The sequence below is a fragment of the Corvus moneduloides genome, chromosome 19 (genome assembly GCF_009650955.1).
Source record: "Corvus moneduloides isolate bCorMon1 chromosome 19, bCorMon1.pri, whole genome shotgun sequence".
NCBI classification, from domain to species: domain Eukaryota; kingdom Metazoa; phylum Chordata; class Aves; order Passeriformes; family Corvidae; genus Corvus; species Corvus moneduloides.
Window position 1 is genome coordinate 11,978,926 of NC_045494.1, and position 16,174 is coordinate 11,995,099.

The 16,174-nt window shown below is 54.0% G+C and overlaps 1 protein-coding gene across 1 annotated transcript; it reads left to right on the forward strand.

The window, feature by feature from the left end:
- Positions 1-8,679: 8,679 nt before the first annotated feature.
- On the forward strand, positions 8,680-16,062 carry TEKT3 (tektin 3). The gene is made up of 8 exons (XM_032129221.1): positions 8,680-8,811; positions 9,901-10,500; positions 11,025-11,108; positions 12,582-12,652; positions 12,865-13,008; positions 14,189-14,411; positions 14,940-15,094; positions 15,758-16,062. Exons 2-8 carry the CDS (start codon positions 9,925-9,927, stop codon positions 15,987-15,989), a joined length of 1,485 nt encoding a protein of 494 aa, XP_031985112.1. The 5' UTR covers positions 8,680-8,811; positions 9,901-9,924; the 3' UTR covers positions 15,990-16,062.
- Positions 16,063-16,174: the final 112 nt, after the last annotated feature.

Sequence of the window (16,174 nt, forward strand, 5' to 3'; positions counted from 1 at the left end):
CATCCCAGCCTCCGGTAAATGTTAAACTAACAAATAAATCTGCTTCACTCAGCAGCCGGAGCTGAGCCTTCGAGCTGGGCTGAAGCTTTTAAATATCATCGGGCATATTTTCTTTAAAGGAAGGAAGGATCTTAATTCCAGCATTCCAACCCAAAATAGATGTCCCTAAGAATAGCCCTTCCCCATGGCAGGGCAGGATGCTGCCAGGAGGAAAAGGGGCTGGGGGGAAACAAGGAGTGCTTTCCCTAAATAGGCTGGAATTGGGAAGTGATGGGGTTTAGCTTTGACCGTGGGTGATTGTCCCTGGAGCATCCAACCCCACAGAGGTTGCTCAGAGCTGCTCCTTGGGCAGGGGGCTGGAGCGGGCCAGGGGCTCCTGGGGTGGATGGGGCTGTTCCACAGGGATCTGCTGGCCCCGGCAGGGGAGGTCACTGCTGTCCTTCCCCCTGTGCCAGCCCTGCCCAGCCCAGCCCAGCCCAGCGGAGCCGTGCTCCAGGCAGGGAGGGACGCTCCAGGCAGGCTCTGTGTGCCCATGGAGAGAAGCAAAGGCATCCCTTGGGAACAGTGAGGTTGGGCAGTGTGGCCTCTCTTCTGGGGGGAGTTATCCTGGATCTGGAGCTGCTAGGCTGGAGGGATTTGTCTGGGTAGGGAATCTCTTATTCCCATCTCTTCCAGTTTGAAAAGTGCCGTGCTGAAGCACCTCAGGCTCCATGAAGTTCAGCAAGAGATTGGAGGGATGGAGTCTGCATTCCCACTCCTTTTCCCTAGAAAGTTCAGTTTTGCACCATTTGAACACTTTTGACTTGGATATTTCCCTTTTGGGGTCACCTTTTTTGTGCAGGTGGGAGCTTCAGAGAGGAATCTTGGCATGAGAGATGAGTTTCTCAAACAGCCCCAGAGTCGTGGCTTTAAGAAAACCACAAACTTCTGTGAAAGTCCCGATGAAACAATAAAACCTGACAGTGCAGGCAGCTCCTTCCACCCCATTTCCTTCCTGTAAGAGCTGGCAGTGGAATTTCAATTTCCCAACTCATAAACAGCCTCAGAAGCCGAGAGCTCAGCATCTCCTGGAGGTTCCAGCTGCACCTTCCCAGTACCTACAGCTTCTCCCTGTTCCTGGTACATCCATCCTGGAGCTTTTGGAAGCCTTTTCTGTGCAACTTTAGTGTCACATTTGGACTGAGCTTTCCCCAGAAATCTGTAACCAGACTCTGGAGATGCTCAGCACTAAGTAACATCACCCCAGGGTTTTCATGAGCCAGACCTCAAATATCCTGGTTTTGGCTTTACCAAATTGCATCTTTAGTTTGAAAACGGCATTTTGAGTGCTGCATGTGCCTGGTGGAGGGTGGCATTTGTCCCAGTCCACGTCCATTGGGAAAGTGTCCCCGTGGGAGCTGGCTGTGATGATTCCCTCAGCTCTCAGGAGGCGGAAAGAAGAAATTTTGGGGCAGAATCACTGCCTGCCATGATGGTATTAAATGTATAAGCAAGTGAATGAACTGGCTCTGTTTTGTAGCCCAGCTTTAAAACTGAGATGATTTATATATTCAGGTGGGTTGAAAAATGTTGGTCTAAAACCAGGCAAAACCCACTGGGCTTGGCCAATGACTTACTCTGTGCTTTGGGCCCCTCTCAAATAAAACTCCCGGTGGGTGTAACGAAACCACAAACCCCCAGATCGGAAAGATCCCTCAGCCAACCCCTGAGCAGCCCCCAGGAGCTGAACCTCGCCCTCCGGAAAGAGGAGAAAATAATCAGGTGGGAAAATGTGAGCTCCACCAGGCTGCAAACCCAAAACCTTTTGGTGCTTGTTTGTGGCAGACCAAGCCAAGGAGGGGAGCTCAGGCCGGAACTGCAGTGTGGGAAGGACTGGACCGGCCCAGTTGGCTCCGTCCTGTTTCTTGCACTTTCCGAGGGATAAACCCTCCACAGACACACGAGGGAAAAGACTTCCCATGGGATAAGATTCAGGCACACCTCTGTGAGCCCACGCTGTGTGCCGAGTCCTTCCGGTGCCTAAAGGGGCTCCGGGAGAGCTGGAGAGAGACTTGGGACAGGGGATGGAGGGACAGGACACAGGGAATGGCTCCCACTGCCAGAGGGCAGGGCTGGGTGGGATATTGGGAAGGAATTCCTCCCTGTGAGGGTGGGCAGGCCCTGGCACAGGGTGCCCAGAGCAGCTGTGGCTGCCCCTGGATTCCTGGCAGTGCCCAAGGCCAGGCTGGACACTGGGGCTTGGAGCAGCCTGGGACAGTGGGAGGTGTCCCTGCCATGGCAGGGGTGGGAATGGATGGGCTTTGGGGTCCCTTCCAACCCGAACCATTCCATGATCCCAGAATTGTTGGTGACTGAAGATGATCAGGGCAAGCAGATAATTAAATAATTTCTCCAAAAACTGTGGGAAAATGCAGATTTCCTGGTGTGCTTTTCCTGCTTTTGTGATACATTGCAAATGTCTGCTGGTCATTATTTGCTGCACTGTCTTTATCGGGTTTTATCTGCTCTCATTGTTCCAAGGTGCAGTCAGGGTGGTTTGTTTTGCTCTGTGCACTGATGGCTGAAGGTGGATCATGTTCCAGGGCCCCCCTGCCCACTCTCAGGCTCCTTTGTGTGATGAATTTCTGGTGCAGGACACCCCTGTCCGAGTCCGTCTTTGCCAGGCCTGTGGGTGGCACTGGGAAAGCCCAGCCTGGTGCTCCTCACCCCCTCTGTCACAGGCCTGGTGCCGTGCCTGTGCCTCGGATTATGATTGTGTAAGGCAAAATTTAGGAAGAAACCAAGGTATCTGGAGAAAAACAGAGGCTGGCACATCACTTTTGGGGATGCAGGTGAAAATCCTGGCTCAAACCTCGAAATTGGAGCAAATCTTTATGAAGGAGAGACCTCAAAGATTTTCATCCTTTCCTGTTAGTCTGAGGGACATCCATCTCTCCAAAACATGCCAGAATTAACCTTTTCCTGCAGGCAGCTCAGGATACAATCACAAAACATCCTTTGCTTAAACTCCTTGAAAAGATTTGTCACTTCCAGAGGGAGAAGCCCATGGCTTCATCCCTGCTTTCCGTTTCCATGAGCAGGCAGCGCGTGCTCTATCTGGCTGAGTGGGCGCAGGGCTCCAGGGATAAAAATGTCGTGTAATATGAGAGAAAGTATCAGCAAAATATTTATGTAATGAAATGTTAGTGATCCTTCTAAAGGTCTGTGGCAGGGCAGGGCAGAGAAGAGCCTCTCCTCCTGCTGGAGTGTCACAGCGAGGGACAGATGCACAGGAACGGCGCTGGCAGCGGGAGGAAAAGGGCCTTTATTGGGAAATCTGATCTGTCCTTTCTAGCAAAAAACCCTGACAAATGATACCAAGTCATTTGCAGGATCTGATCTGATCGCAGCTGTCTTAATTATTTTTCAGCTCGACGTGGGAATGGTTTCCCTTTGTTTTGGAGGATAAACATCCTCCGTGCTCCTCAGCCCGGCGCTGCTGCCGCTCGGAACGCAGAGAGCACCGCTGTCCCCAGCCCCACGGCCGGAGCTCAGGGCTGGGCTGGGAGTGCAGCCAGAGCCAGCCCCCATTTCCATGGGGCATCCAGCCCCCATTTCCATGGGGCATCCAGCCTGGCATCCTGGCTGGGGCTGGGGCTGGGGCAGCCATGGGGGCCAGGCATCCTCCATGGTAAGAAAAGCAAATTCTCCAAAAGGAAAGGACAGTTCAGATCCAGGCTCTCATTCCAGCTGAGTATTCGGGCAGGTGAGCCCGGCTGCTTTGCTGTCCTTATTCAGCACCTAAGGGTAGTTGGAGTTTTTCATATCACAAATCAAAACATCTCTTAAATACACAGGCTTTGGGCTTATCAGGGCTCTCAGGGCCAAATCTGATCAAAGGAAATGCTGTCTGGAGTTAGACAATCCCTCAGGTGATCCCAAATAATGAGTGATGCTGAAATGTGGAATTACTGCTTCATCGGTAGCAGCAGCAGCTCTGTAGGGGATCCCTCTGTGGAGGGGTTCACATCAGGCAAGCGCAGCCTGGGCGGGGTTCTAAGCCAACTCTGCTCACAAGCACTTGGTTTGCTGTGAGGGACAAACCACCCGAGGCCACCTGGATTTTGGGAAGCTGAAGTAAAAGCAGCTGGAATTTAAATTGTTGTGTTTTGGCTGCAGCCTCTGAGGTCCCCCGGGCACATCGCAGAATCCCAGAAAGACTTGGGTTGGGAGGGACCTCAGAGCTCATCCAGTTCTACCCTCTGCCATGGGGATGCATGTCCTGAGCGGCACCAAAAGGACGTGGAACATCCCCTGCTTGTGCCAGGGGACAGACAGCTCAGGGCACATCCCCCCTCCCAAATCCCCTGCTGGGGAAGGATGTTGGGATGCCCATGGAGGGAGCACCTGGGCTGTGCTCATGGGGAGCTGAAAAGTGAGAGGAGAGATTTTTGGGGGTTGGGACTAGGGGATCTTTATGGTCCCTTCCAACTCAAACCATTCTGTGATTTTTTTCTTTCTTTCTTTTTAAAGCAATTTCCATGAGTGCTGGTTTGGGTTTTTTCCAGAGGAGCTTTCTGGGCCCTTCCACACCAGGATTGTGTTCAGCCCTCACTATTTCCTGAGGAGCAGGGGCTGAGGTTGTTCCTATCAGCTCTGCAGACGTTTTGATCCTTTTGCTGTCTGTGGAATCACAGCCTGAGTACTATGACAGGAAAAAAACCAGAGTAACTCTGCCTCCCTTTTCCAATGCAAGCCCTTTGCCAAAGCAATAAAAAACTTTAAACAATGGCCAGTCATGACATAAACCAGCCCTGGGGCTGTCTGCCAAAACTCACCTCAAGAAAGGAGGTCCAGAAATAAACAGTAACCTATAAAAAGCCCCACAGACTTAAAGAGAGCCCTCTCAGTGTGTTAATTGATTTCACATCTGGCTCTGAAATGAGGAGTGTGTAAGGCAAGGAGAGGCCACCAATAACTCACTGCAGCTGAGCACAAAAGCGTGTGTACAGCATCAATCACCAGAGCCATCCACTGCTACTCCGAGACCTCAGATGCTGGGGCTCAGTTTTAAATTCTGTGTTTAAACTGCCCTGAAATAATGGGGCTGATGTTAATAAACAGCACATGGTTAAACGCTTTCACAGGTGGGATATTTCAAGGTAAATGTAGAGAAACTGGTTTCATTTCCCTTTTTCTCCTCCATCAGTTATCAGAGCAGTTTCTGCCTGCCCTTGGGAAGGAGTCAGCCCCAGGGTGGGTGGAAGGTTTGGTGATCAAGGGCTACAGCAAGGTGGGACCTACAAAGGAAAATAGCTGGGGATGGTTTCACGAGGCCTTTTCTGTGTGCCAAGGATGTGACCCCAAACTGTGACCTTGTGTGAGCTTGGCTGGAAGGGCCAAACTCGCCCGGGCTCTCCCCTGTCAGATCCCAGGGGCAGCGCTGTGGTGGAGGCTCTGCACCCCCTGCTCTGGGCTGTGTTCACCTCTCAGGCCAACATCTGCACCCTTTGTGTGGCTGTGAGTCCAGGGGTGCACGGAGCTGTCTCCTCCTGCTCCCACACCTGTTGGTTTGTGCAGCTGGGTGATTTTAGGGTGTGAGAGCCCCTCTGTTTGTTGGATGCAGTTCAGAGCACGCCTTCCCCACTGCCCTGGACTGTGCAGTGCCACCAAGGCAGAGGGCAAAGCCCAGAGCTCCCTCAGCCCAGGGGGGGTTGAAGAGGCTGCAGGGAGGCTCTCCCTGAACTCAGTTTTTTATTTCTGATGGTTCCTGGGCACTGCTGAGAACATCACCAGTAAATGATGACATCTTCTGAGGTCACCAGTGCTGTAATTACAGGAGTGATCCCAGGCTTAACCTTGGCGATGAGCAGAGCCTGCCCTGAGCATCTGTGGTTTGTTGGTTGTGACTCATCACAAGAGCTCAGGGGGGGATTTGTGGTGATTTATTCATGCCACATTTATTGTTTGGAAAGCTCAGTCAAATACTACTCTGGTTAGACTGAATAATTCAGCTGCCAGCCTACTTTTGGTCTACTTTTGGTTTACTTTTGATCTCTTCATTGCTTTTTCTCTCTCTTAAGAGCCTCATTTCAGAGGTGAAAATCATCTCAGAGAATCATGGAATGGTTTGGGTTGGGAGGAAACCTAAAGCCCATCTCATCCCACCCCTGCCATGGGCAGGGACACCTTCCACTGTCCCAGGGTGCTCCAAGCTCTCTCCCAACCCAACCCGCTCTGGGGTTCTGTGGTTCCATAAATAAACAGTGGATCCCTTTCAGGCAGGTGCAGCATTTATGGGAGACAGAGGAACATTCAAACGTGAGTAAGACTGTGACTGGGCTGTTCTGGGTACGTGCAGGCTCACAGGGGATGCTATAAAGGATCTGGGTCTGGGTATTTTCAGCAGGGCAGCTCCTGACCCAGTGTAATGCTGTATTAATAGACAGCCAGAATGTAGAGCTGTGACACAAAGATCAACAGCTCTTGGCAGTAGATTTTGTACTCAGGTATCCAAATGTATCCCTTGAAATTCCAGTTTGGTCAGCCTGGCCAGCCTGGGCTGCCGTGCTGAGAACTGGCACCTCTGCTTCCCATCAGCTCACATGGTTTTGTTCTTTTATTCTGAGCTAAACTGGTTGAGGCTTCAGCACAAGCTGTGTCCTCACGTGTCCACCCGAACTGGATGCGGCCCAGCACAGCTGGGTGGGGACAATTTGTAATTTTAGTGATGCTGCAGCTGTTGGAGTTGTAGTCAGAATTAAGGAACCAGGTTTAATTACTAGAATAAATGGTGGGGGTGTAAAGAGCCTGTTTAATTCACTGGGGCACTCAGAGATTTGGGATTTTGGGATCACAGACTGTGTGCACTTGGCCGCTACTTGAGAGGCACTTGTGGTATTTGACTGTTTTACCTGTGCCAATTCTCCTCCTCATCTTTGCAGCTTTTAGGATGTGTGAGTGGAGGTCTAGGTTGGATTTTAGGAATAGATTGTTCCCCCAGAGGGTGCTGGGCACTGCCCAGGCTCCCCAGGAAATGGGCACGGCCCCGAGGCTGCCAGAGCTCCAGGAGCGTTGGGACAGCGCTGCCAGGGATGCCCAGGGTGGGATTTGGGGTGTCTGGGCAGGGCCAGGAGCTGCACTGGGTGATCCCTGTGGGTCCCTTCCAGCCCAGGATATTCTGTGATTCTGGTGGGGCCAAAGCTGGGCCCACTGCGACGTCCCCACTGTCCCTGTGCTTGTGGCGCTGCCCCGGAGGGTCCTGCCTGGGCTTCACTGTGCACCGTGGGCCATTTACAGCATTATCAAATTATTATTGCCTAATTTTGCAATTACTTCAAAAGCCCTGTGGTTGCCTCCCACAATCAGTGGTGTCCCTGGTCGGGCAGTGATTCATCTGAACAGAATTAGCCACGGGCAGGGCGTGAGAGCCAAGCTGGAGCTGGGAGCGTGCAGGGAGCAGAGAGCTGGGCTGGTGTCCTGCTGGGGGACAGGGCTTGGCTGGCTTTCACTGCAATTATGTTATCTGGTTTGGCTGTAGGAAAACCAACTTAGGCGCTGAATGTTTTGTTTCAGGTGGATGAAGCTGATTCCTCACCCGGCTGAAGCAGGACGTGCGCTAGAAGGGAAATGAAGATGTGCTGCATTCTGTGTACACGAAGCACTTTGGGTTTCATTTTCCGTCACTCCTTGGCAAGGGGCAGAGCTGCCCAGAGAGCCCAGCCCAGGAGGGGGGGCCAGGGGGTCACTGCACCACCAGAACCTGGGAAACCCCTCAGTGCAGTCCCAGTCTGCAGGTGCAGGAGTTGGGAGAATCAGGAGAAACTGAGGTGGCTGAGAGAGGGCAGAATCACCAGCCTGGGTACTTGATGAGCCGTGGACACAGCTGGGAAATGAGGAAAATGAAAATATTCCTGTGGATGAAGTGAGACATGGAAGCTGCCACAGCAGAGCTGAATGGTGTTCCCAAAAGCTGGGGAGAGACCCCCTTGGATGAGCTGGAGTGCCTGGGCTCACCCCCAACATCCCTACCCAGCTCCTCCTGTCTGCCTGTTCCCAGGCTAGAGCCAGAGATAACCAGGAAAGCATTCCCAGGAGTATTCCCAGTGTCACTGGGTGACTGCTGCTTGTCACCCTGGTGCTGGGAGGGGCTCCTGGGACATCTCACTGGGGTGCCAGCACCCCCACTCTGGGGCACCCACCCACCTAGTGAGGCTCTGGCTGGCCCAGGAGCACCAGTGAGGACACTGGGTTGCCCAGGGTGGCACCGGGCTGTCCACTGAGAGCCCTGAGTTCATAGGACCATAAAATATCCCAGGCTGGAAGGGACCCATAAGGGTCATGCTCCTTGCAGGGCAACCTGCACCTAAACCAGGTGGCCACGAGCATTACCCTGCCACTCAACACCTGCCCCTGCTTGCCCAGGGGCTGCACAAAGCTGCCCAGCAGGGAAGGAGGTTTAGGGCAGGAACTGGGATGCCCTGGGAGGTGTTTGCTGGCCCCAGGTTGCCCACCCAGCACGCTGTGTTGCCCAACAGCCATTCCTGTGGCCATTACAGGGCGGGTCAATGGCCAGGACGGGTCACAGAGCCCGGGCACTGTCACAGAACCCCCCCAGAACACAGTCACTGGCCACGGAACCCCCCGTCCATAGCAACGGGGCCCTGTGCCAGTGCTGCCCCTCGGGTCCGGGCAGAGCCGGGCAGTGCCAGCACCACCACAGCACCCGGTGATGAGCAGCAGCACCCCCAGGCACCCCCAGCCCTGAGCTCACCCCACACTCGCAGCCAGGGGGGAGCTGTGCCTGACGGGGAGGGACCACCAGCACAGCCGGTACTGCCCTCAGCCCCAACCCTCCTCCATCCCCCCATATCCCAGACTGGGCGCTCAGCAGCTCCTGGGGTGTGCCCGTGTCCACGGGGACTGGAACCTCTCATCCTGGCATGGCTTATCCCAAAGGGGACACAGAGGCATTTATTTCAGCTGGAAGTGTGTGGAAAAGTAATCCAGTCCATTCCCAAGGCTTTTTTCTTCCTTAAACACTTGTCTGTCAGTGGCTGAAGGGGAAGGATTTATTCGCAGGGGTGGGAGCCAGGGAAAGCATCTCCCCCTCTCCAGCTGCTGCTCCCCAGGTATCAGTAAGTGGCATGGAGACAGGGAATGGCAGTGGCATGGAGACAGGGAATGGCAGTGGCCTGTCCCCAGCAGGGACAGAAGGGCTGGAGTGACGGGTTTGTGGGAACAGCACTCGCAGGGGCGTTTGCTGGAGCTGAGCACAGACGTCTCATCCTCGGTTCTGCCAAACTGACTCGGAGCCAGTCACACCTGTGAAAGCTTTTGTGCTGAATTTGAGGCTGTGAGTGTCCCGCTGCCCACCCCAAAGCCTTTGGCCAGGCTGGATCCTGGGATGAGACTCGCTGGCCTGGGTTGGAAGGGACCATCCCTGCCATGGCAGGGACACCTCCCACTGTCCCAGGCTGCTCCAAGCCCCAGTGTCCAGCCTGGCCTTGGGCACTGCCAGGGATCCAGGGGCAGCCCCAGCTGCTCTGGGCACCCTGTGCCAGGGCCTCCCCACCCTCTCAGGGGAGGTCATTAGATTGACAGGGAAAATGAAGGAATAATAGGAAATAAAGAATTAAGGAAAACAAAGGTGTGAGATCTGTCATCCTCTTTAGCAGCCGTGATTTGTTTCTCTCCTCATTTCAAGACCTGACACAAGATACCAAGGACAAAGCTGGTATCAAATCCCTCCCTATCCAAATGCTTGGGATGCTGTCAGGGGGGATTTACCTTCAGGAGATTTAGGGGCTGTGTGGGTGCCCCAGGCAGGGCTGGTCCCATCACAAGTCGGGTGCTGCTGTAAGAGGTGCCACAAGGACAGGAACTCTCTGAGTGCAGTTTTCCTCTGCCTCCTTTGTGCAGGACCCGCACCAGCTGCATTCCAGGATGGAACTCTACGGCTATCCCTTAAAAGCCAAGTTTAACCAGCCACGGCCACCACCTCCCAAGGTCCTGCCGGCCACCAACACCATGACCACCAGCTACAAGAACCGCATTCCCTACCATCCTGAGAGCTTCAGCATGCCATGGATGCCCAACTCCTACTACAAAGCAGCTGCCCTCAACCCAACCTTGTCTCCCCTCACTGAAAGCTTCCCGGGGCTTCCCCCCACCAAGATAGTTCCTTTTATTTCCGAGAGACCCAACGGCGTCTTCAGCCGGCACTCGCTGGATGACTGGCACAGGTCCAACATGACCAACTACAAGGAGTCGGAGACCACCCGGCACAACGCAGAGCGCCTGCGGGCTGACCTGACCCGCACCATCAAGGACGTGTACCAGCAGGCCAAGAGGACCCAAGGGGAGAGCACCAAGAACCTGGGAGAGCGCGTCAATGACATAGAGTACTGGAAATCCGAGCTCTGCATCGAGCTGGATGCCATGATCAGGGAGACCAATTCCCTGATGGACATGCAGAAACGGCTGGAGAGAGCCTTGGCCGACACCGAGGGCCCCTTCCAGGTAGGGACCCTGCAGCCCCCAGCCCAAACATCTGCAGCCACTCAAACCTCTCATAAAGTTCATCCCAGCTCTGTAACACTGGAAAGTTTTCATGGAGAGCCCATTAGTTGAGTCAGTGGTAAACAAATCCCCTGCATCTGCTGCGTTCCCCTCCAGCACATGCTGAGCACATCACTGCAGTGTTTGTTTAACCAAGTATTTCCCTATCCAAAATCCCGGTTTGGGACACAGAAGGCCATGTCTTACTACAAGGCTCTGGGGAGGTCGACAGCGAGCCTGACACAGGTCCCTGCATTCAGCTGTGGTGGCCCAGGGACACGCGGGCTCCCTCCCACTGGTTCCGTGCTGAAGTTCCACTCGGCTGCTGCTGTCAGCTCACCCAGCTGCCTCGGGCAGCTTTTCCCAGGCTGCCATCCCTGTGCCCACCGGAATTTTCTTTTCCTGCATTCCCTGACATGGGCACTGTCCCTGCAGGGAGCCCTGCCCCTGCAGCCAGCACTGATGTCATGACATGTCCCCACCAGGTCGCTCACAAGTGTTTGCTCAATCGGGAGAAGAGGATGGGCATCGACCTGGTCAATGACGACGTGGAGAAACAGCTCATCACAGTAAGTCTGGCAGCACACATCGTGTGCCAAAGTTATTTTTACCTAAACTCCCCTGAACAAGTTTGGCAGCCCTGTTCCCTCACTGGCTCTTCAGCGCTGGTGAGGTGCTAAATTCTTCAACTCTCCAAACCTGCTGGGGCAGGGGCTGGTGTTCCCACTCAGCAGCGTGTCCATGGGAGAGGAGGGAAGAGCTGGAAACCAGCCGGGTTTGTGTGGCTTATCAGGGTCCTCTGTCCCTCTTTGAGGAGTCTGTGAGATGGCCCTGCCTTTCAGAGTCCTGCCAGCACAGACCTCTGTTTATTTATCTGATCTGTCTCTGTATCTATAGCACATTCTATATATTACACACACACGCAGATGGAGAGGGCAGGGTGTGCCTGAGCTCGTCTGCTTTCCCCAGCTATATTAGCTGGGCTAATAAAAGGTACTCATTCCACTTCCCCCAGCTCTGCTCTGCTCAGGGCAGTGTGGCTGCAGCAGGACTGACACTCTGTGTGCTCAGGCAATGGATTTGATAGAAATCATAGAAACCTGCACTCCTGCCTGCCTTTATCTAGGCTGCTTTAAATCATGAATTAAAAGCAAACATGAGGAGAGCTGGCACAGCAAATGGGATCCTAATGCAGGGTACAGCGAAACAGAATCACTGCAAAAGCCTCACAAAACTGGGAAGGAAATTGCAGCCCCTGGGCCTGTGAAGTCACTGCTCTCTTAGAAGATGTTTTGTTATGAGTCAGGCCCTGAAAATTTAAATGATTAATTTAAAAGTCCTGAGGGTTTAGGAAATTTATCAGAGCTGGTATCTCCATAATGCCATTTGGGTTTTTAAGTGTTTGGGATGCATTTAGGCTGTGCTTTCAGCTGGCTCCTGCAGACAGGAGGATTGAAAATCCCTGGGTTTGGAGCACTGCTCACCAGCCTCTGGAAACCTTCACGGGGGCAATAGGCTTGTGCTGGAGTCAAGGGAGCCGAGAGCAGCACGAGCCTTCCTCCAGGGGAGCTGAACCCTGCCTGGAACTGACTGGGGATTTACACCAAAGTCCTCTTGTCCCATATGGATGGGATTTCTTGTGGGGAGGAAAATGCCCTGGGACTGGGGATGGGGATGCGTGGCACTGCTGGCCCAGGGTATCACTGTGCCTGTTCACATCAGGTCAGGATCTGGCTCTGTCTCCCTGTGATGGAACCAAGCAGCCCTGGCCATTGATGTCAAGATGAAAAAACTCGGGAATCCACCCTGGAAGTGATTTCAGAGACCTTGGCCATGGCCACAGCCCCCTCCTGTCCCCTGCTGGTGCCTGGCCATGGCTCAGCTGCACAAGCACTGGGGCTGGGGGGCCCTTCCTGCAGCCCCTGTTTGCTGTGGGGGAAAGGGGAGCCCTCGCTGTGTGCGAGGCTGGAGAGGCCCGAGGGGAGCAGTGCCCCCGATGTCTGAGCACCGAGGCTGATGGGGTCTGTTCTGCCTTCGCCCAGGAAATCAAGACCATCAGGTCCTGCCGGGAGAGGTTACAGCAGTGCCTGGACACGGTGAATTGCCAGCTCATGTAAGGAGGGCTCTGGGCCCCTGCTGCAGGGCTGATGTGCAGCTGTGCCGTGGCCCCCAGCAGATCCCTACTGCCCCGCTCCCTGCGGTCAAAGCCCTGCAGGCTCCACGGGAGGCAGGCAGGGATGCTCCGGGAGCTGCAGCAGAATGGGATGGGCAGGAAACCATCCCACGCCTCCATCCCGACTGAGGCCTGCACTTTGTGTGTTCCAGGTGCAACAAGGAGGCCCGGCAGGAGCTGGAGAAGGACCTGGCTGACAAACAGATGGGCCACCACATCGACAGCAAGTGCTACCAGCTGAAGAACACCTCCAGAGGCATCCACTACTACAAAGGCGTGGAGAGGGTCGATGCCACGTGAGTACGGGGGGCCCTGGCGGGCACAGACCCTGTCCCGGGCAGGGAGCTGGGATTTCCTGGCCCACTCTGAAGGCACATCCATCCCTCCTGGAGACACCCACCTCCAGGGCTCGTTTCTCTCTGGTCTCTGCAGGCGGAGAAGAACCCTCTGCTTTCAGATGGATGCTGAGCACCCGGCAGGCGAAAGCGAGCCCGAGCTAATTAAACATTAGATCAGGGCTCAGAGCTTAACCTGCAAACAAATTCAGCCCAGCACCTCTGCACAGCTCATTAAGTTCATGCATATTTTCAAAGATGTGTCAGTGCTTGCCTGAGTGCTCCTCACTGATGGAAAGTCTGGGGGCTCACCCCTGCATGGAGAGGGCCTGGCAGGGAGCCGAAATGACCCAGAAAATAAAGAAGTGAGAGCGTGGTCCTGCAACAGAGTTCAGCTGCCTTTGAGTGCCAGGAATTCAGCTTTGGCTCTGCAGTAAATGAACAGTGACCTAACCCAGCACTCACAGAGAGATGCCCTAAGTGGCAAAGGGCTGAGAGAATAAATCTGCTCACACACACCCATGAGGTTTATGGAGAGGCACAGATTGATACCATTTTTTTAATAGTTTGAATAATTATTCACAGTAGAGCTCAGACACATTTAAACAGGCAAATGGATTGCAAAGGATTGAGGCTAAAATTCAGAGGAGGGTAAAATGTGCCGAGAATCAGCAGGTTTTAAATGGAGCTTATGTGGTATTTAAGTCTTTTGTTGACCTTGTTCTGGACTACTGCACAGGCAGGAACTTCATCCCAAATGCACAGACAGGGAACGGAGTGGGATCTAAAGCTTGTTCGGTTTAGTGGGAGACTGAGATGGGCTGTGAGCAAAAGGAATTGACTGAATTGTGATGTGTGTGTCCTCGTGGGGCTGGGAACTCCTTGGCTCTTAATGCCTCGAAGGTGTAAATAGGAGCTCTGACTGGAATCTCTGTTTTTTATGGGACAACCTTTTGTTTGTCTGAGCTTTCACAAGCTGTCTTCATGAACATGCCCTCATTTGATAAATATCATCAAACAAACGGGGTCCAGATGTTTCACTTCCATGTAATTTAATTAAGGGCGCAGATTTCATTTGCATCAATCTCCACCCAGGCTCAGCAGCGTGGGTTTGCCAAGGGCCTGTCCTCTCCCCCCGCAGGGTCTCGGTGCCAGAGACGTGGGCCAGGTTCACGGACAACAACATCTTCCGCTCGCAGAGCGCGCGCGCGACCTCGGCCAAGCTGCGCGCGAGCACCGAGAGCCTCCTCATGGGCACGGCCGACGAGATGTGGCGGCAGTTCAGCAAAGTCAACGACGCCTTCACCAGCCGCATCACCGAGACCGCCAACGCCAAGAGCAAGATCCAGACACACCTGGCCAAGGTACCCGACCCCGCCCTGGCGCTGCCGCTGCCACTCAACTTCCTCCCGAGGGATGGGCAGTTATCCGTGGGCTCCCTGCCCTGCTCTGCCAGATCAGTGATGGGACCTGCCTCGGGCCAGTGGGACTCATGGAAAGCTCCCTGGCAAGGCCTCAGACTGGTTAAGTTTGCAGCACTGGGGGCTGATGCCACATCCTTATATGAGGAGCCGTTAAAACCTTTCCCTCTGTTAGCTGATGGATGATCAGTTCTTGCAAGCAGCAATTTTGGGAAGCTGGTAATTTGACACATCCATCACTGCTCCTAAACCTCCTCTGCTCCTAAATCTCTGATGTGACAGCAAGAGCAAAGACATTTTCCCTGAAAACTCTGCTGGATCTGTGCCTTGATGTGGCAGAGCAACGGTGGCCTGAGCCCAGGGGCTGCTTATTGAACTTGGGTTTTTTCTGCACAAACAGAGAAAAGGGAATGATGGGATCACTTGAGAAGGTATCTTTTCACTGATACCTGTGTCTCTGTTTCACCCCAGACACGGCAGGAAATCTTCCAGATCGAGACGAAGATCCAAGTCATCCAGAAGACCATAAGGGACAAAGAGGTTCAGTTAAAGGTGGCTCAGACCCGGCTGGATGAGCGCACGAGGAGACCCAACGTGGAGCTGTGCCGGGACGCTGCCCAGATCCGGTACAGCCGGGCTGCAGGGCTGCCAGGGCTTGGGGAGTCACTCAGGAGCATCTCTGCATGACAAATTTGCATTTTTCCCCCTAAATATTCCTTCCATGAGTGCCCTGGTAGAATCTAAAGCACTGAGCAGGTGTCCCAGCCTCTGGGTGCTGGGAGAGCTCTGCACCTGCAACGGAGGCTGGACACCACGGCCGGGTCCAGCCTGATGCCACCCCATGAGGGGCTGGAATTTTCCCACTTGGGTAAACCTCATCTTCTCTCCTGTCTCATCCAGGCAGCTGGATGTGCTCAGTTTTGAAGGATAAGCCCTTATTTGCTGTGTGTGCATCCTGTGCAGGACCCCTGCACAGGGAAATCCAGGAGGGTGAACCAACAAAGCCACAAACCCAAACAGAAACGGGAAACCACAGCTGCTCATTCCTGTTCCCGGTGGCGCAAGCTGCTCTGGCAGACGTGGCTGAACATATCCAGAGCTTTGGAACAAACTTCTCCATTCCTCCCAATGGAGGTCGGGAGGAGCTCTGCCCTTGGCTTTCCCATACCAGGAATGGGGCGCTGGCTTCAGCCTGGGTGTGCTGATGGGGAAAACCCTGTGCCCAGAGGGCCCATCTGGATGGGCACCGCCCCGTGGTGGGGCTCTAACGGGGTCCCGCTGTTTTCCAGCCTTGTCCAAGAGGTCAACGAGATCAACGAGACACTGCGGAACCTGCACCAGTGCCTGCGGGCCTCCGAGGACATGCTGCAGATGCTGGTGCGCTCCAAGGGCGTCCTGGAGCACGACCTGGTGGTCAAGAACAACTCCCTGTTCATCGACCAGGAGCGCTGCATGGGGATGCGCAAGAGCTATCCCAGCACCGTGCAGATCCTGGGGTACGTCTCCGCAGGACTCACCTGAGCGCGCTGCACCGACGGCGGGACACGTTCTCACTTTCCCTCAGCTTCTTTGCCAATACATTGTTGCAATTTCACAAACGTGTTTGGATGTCATTTCCTGATGTAAACTCCGGGCAGAAATTAAATGAGCGTTTTGTTTGTTGGGTTACCAGGATAATTTTTTTCCTTGGTATTTTCTCTTTCACT

What these genes read in the sequence shown, in the direction of transcription:
- TEKT3 (XM_032129221.1), top strand. Translation starts at nt 9,925, where the DNA reads ATGGAACTCTACGGCTATCCCTTAAAAGCCAAGTTTAACCAGCCACGG. An exon ending in TGGAGAAACAGCTCATCACA is followed by an intron (nt 11,109 to 12,581) that starts GTAAGTCTGGCA and finishes GCCTTCGCCCAG; the next exon opens with GAAATCAAGACCATCAGGTC. An exon ending in CGGGACGCTGCCCAGATCCG is followed by an intron (nt 15,095 to 15,757) that starts GTACAGCCGGGC and finishes GCTGTTTTCCAG; the next exon opens with CCTTGTCCAAGAGGTCAACG.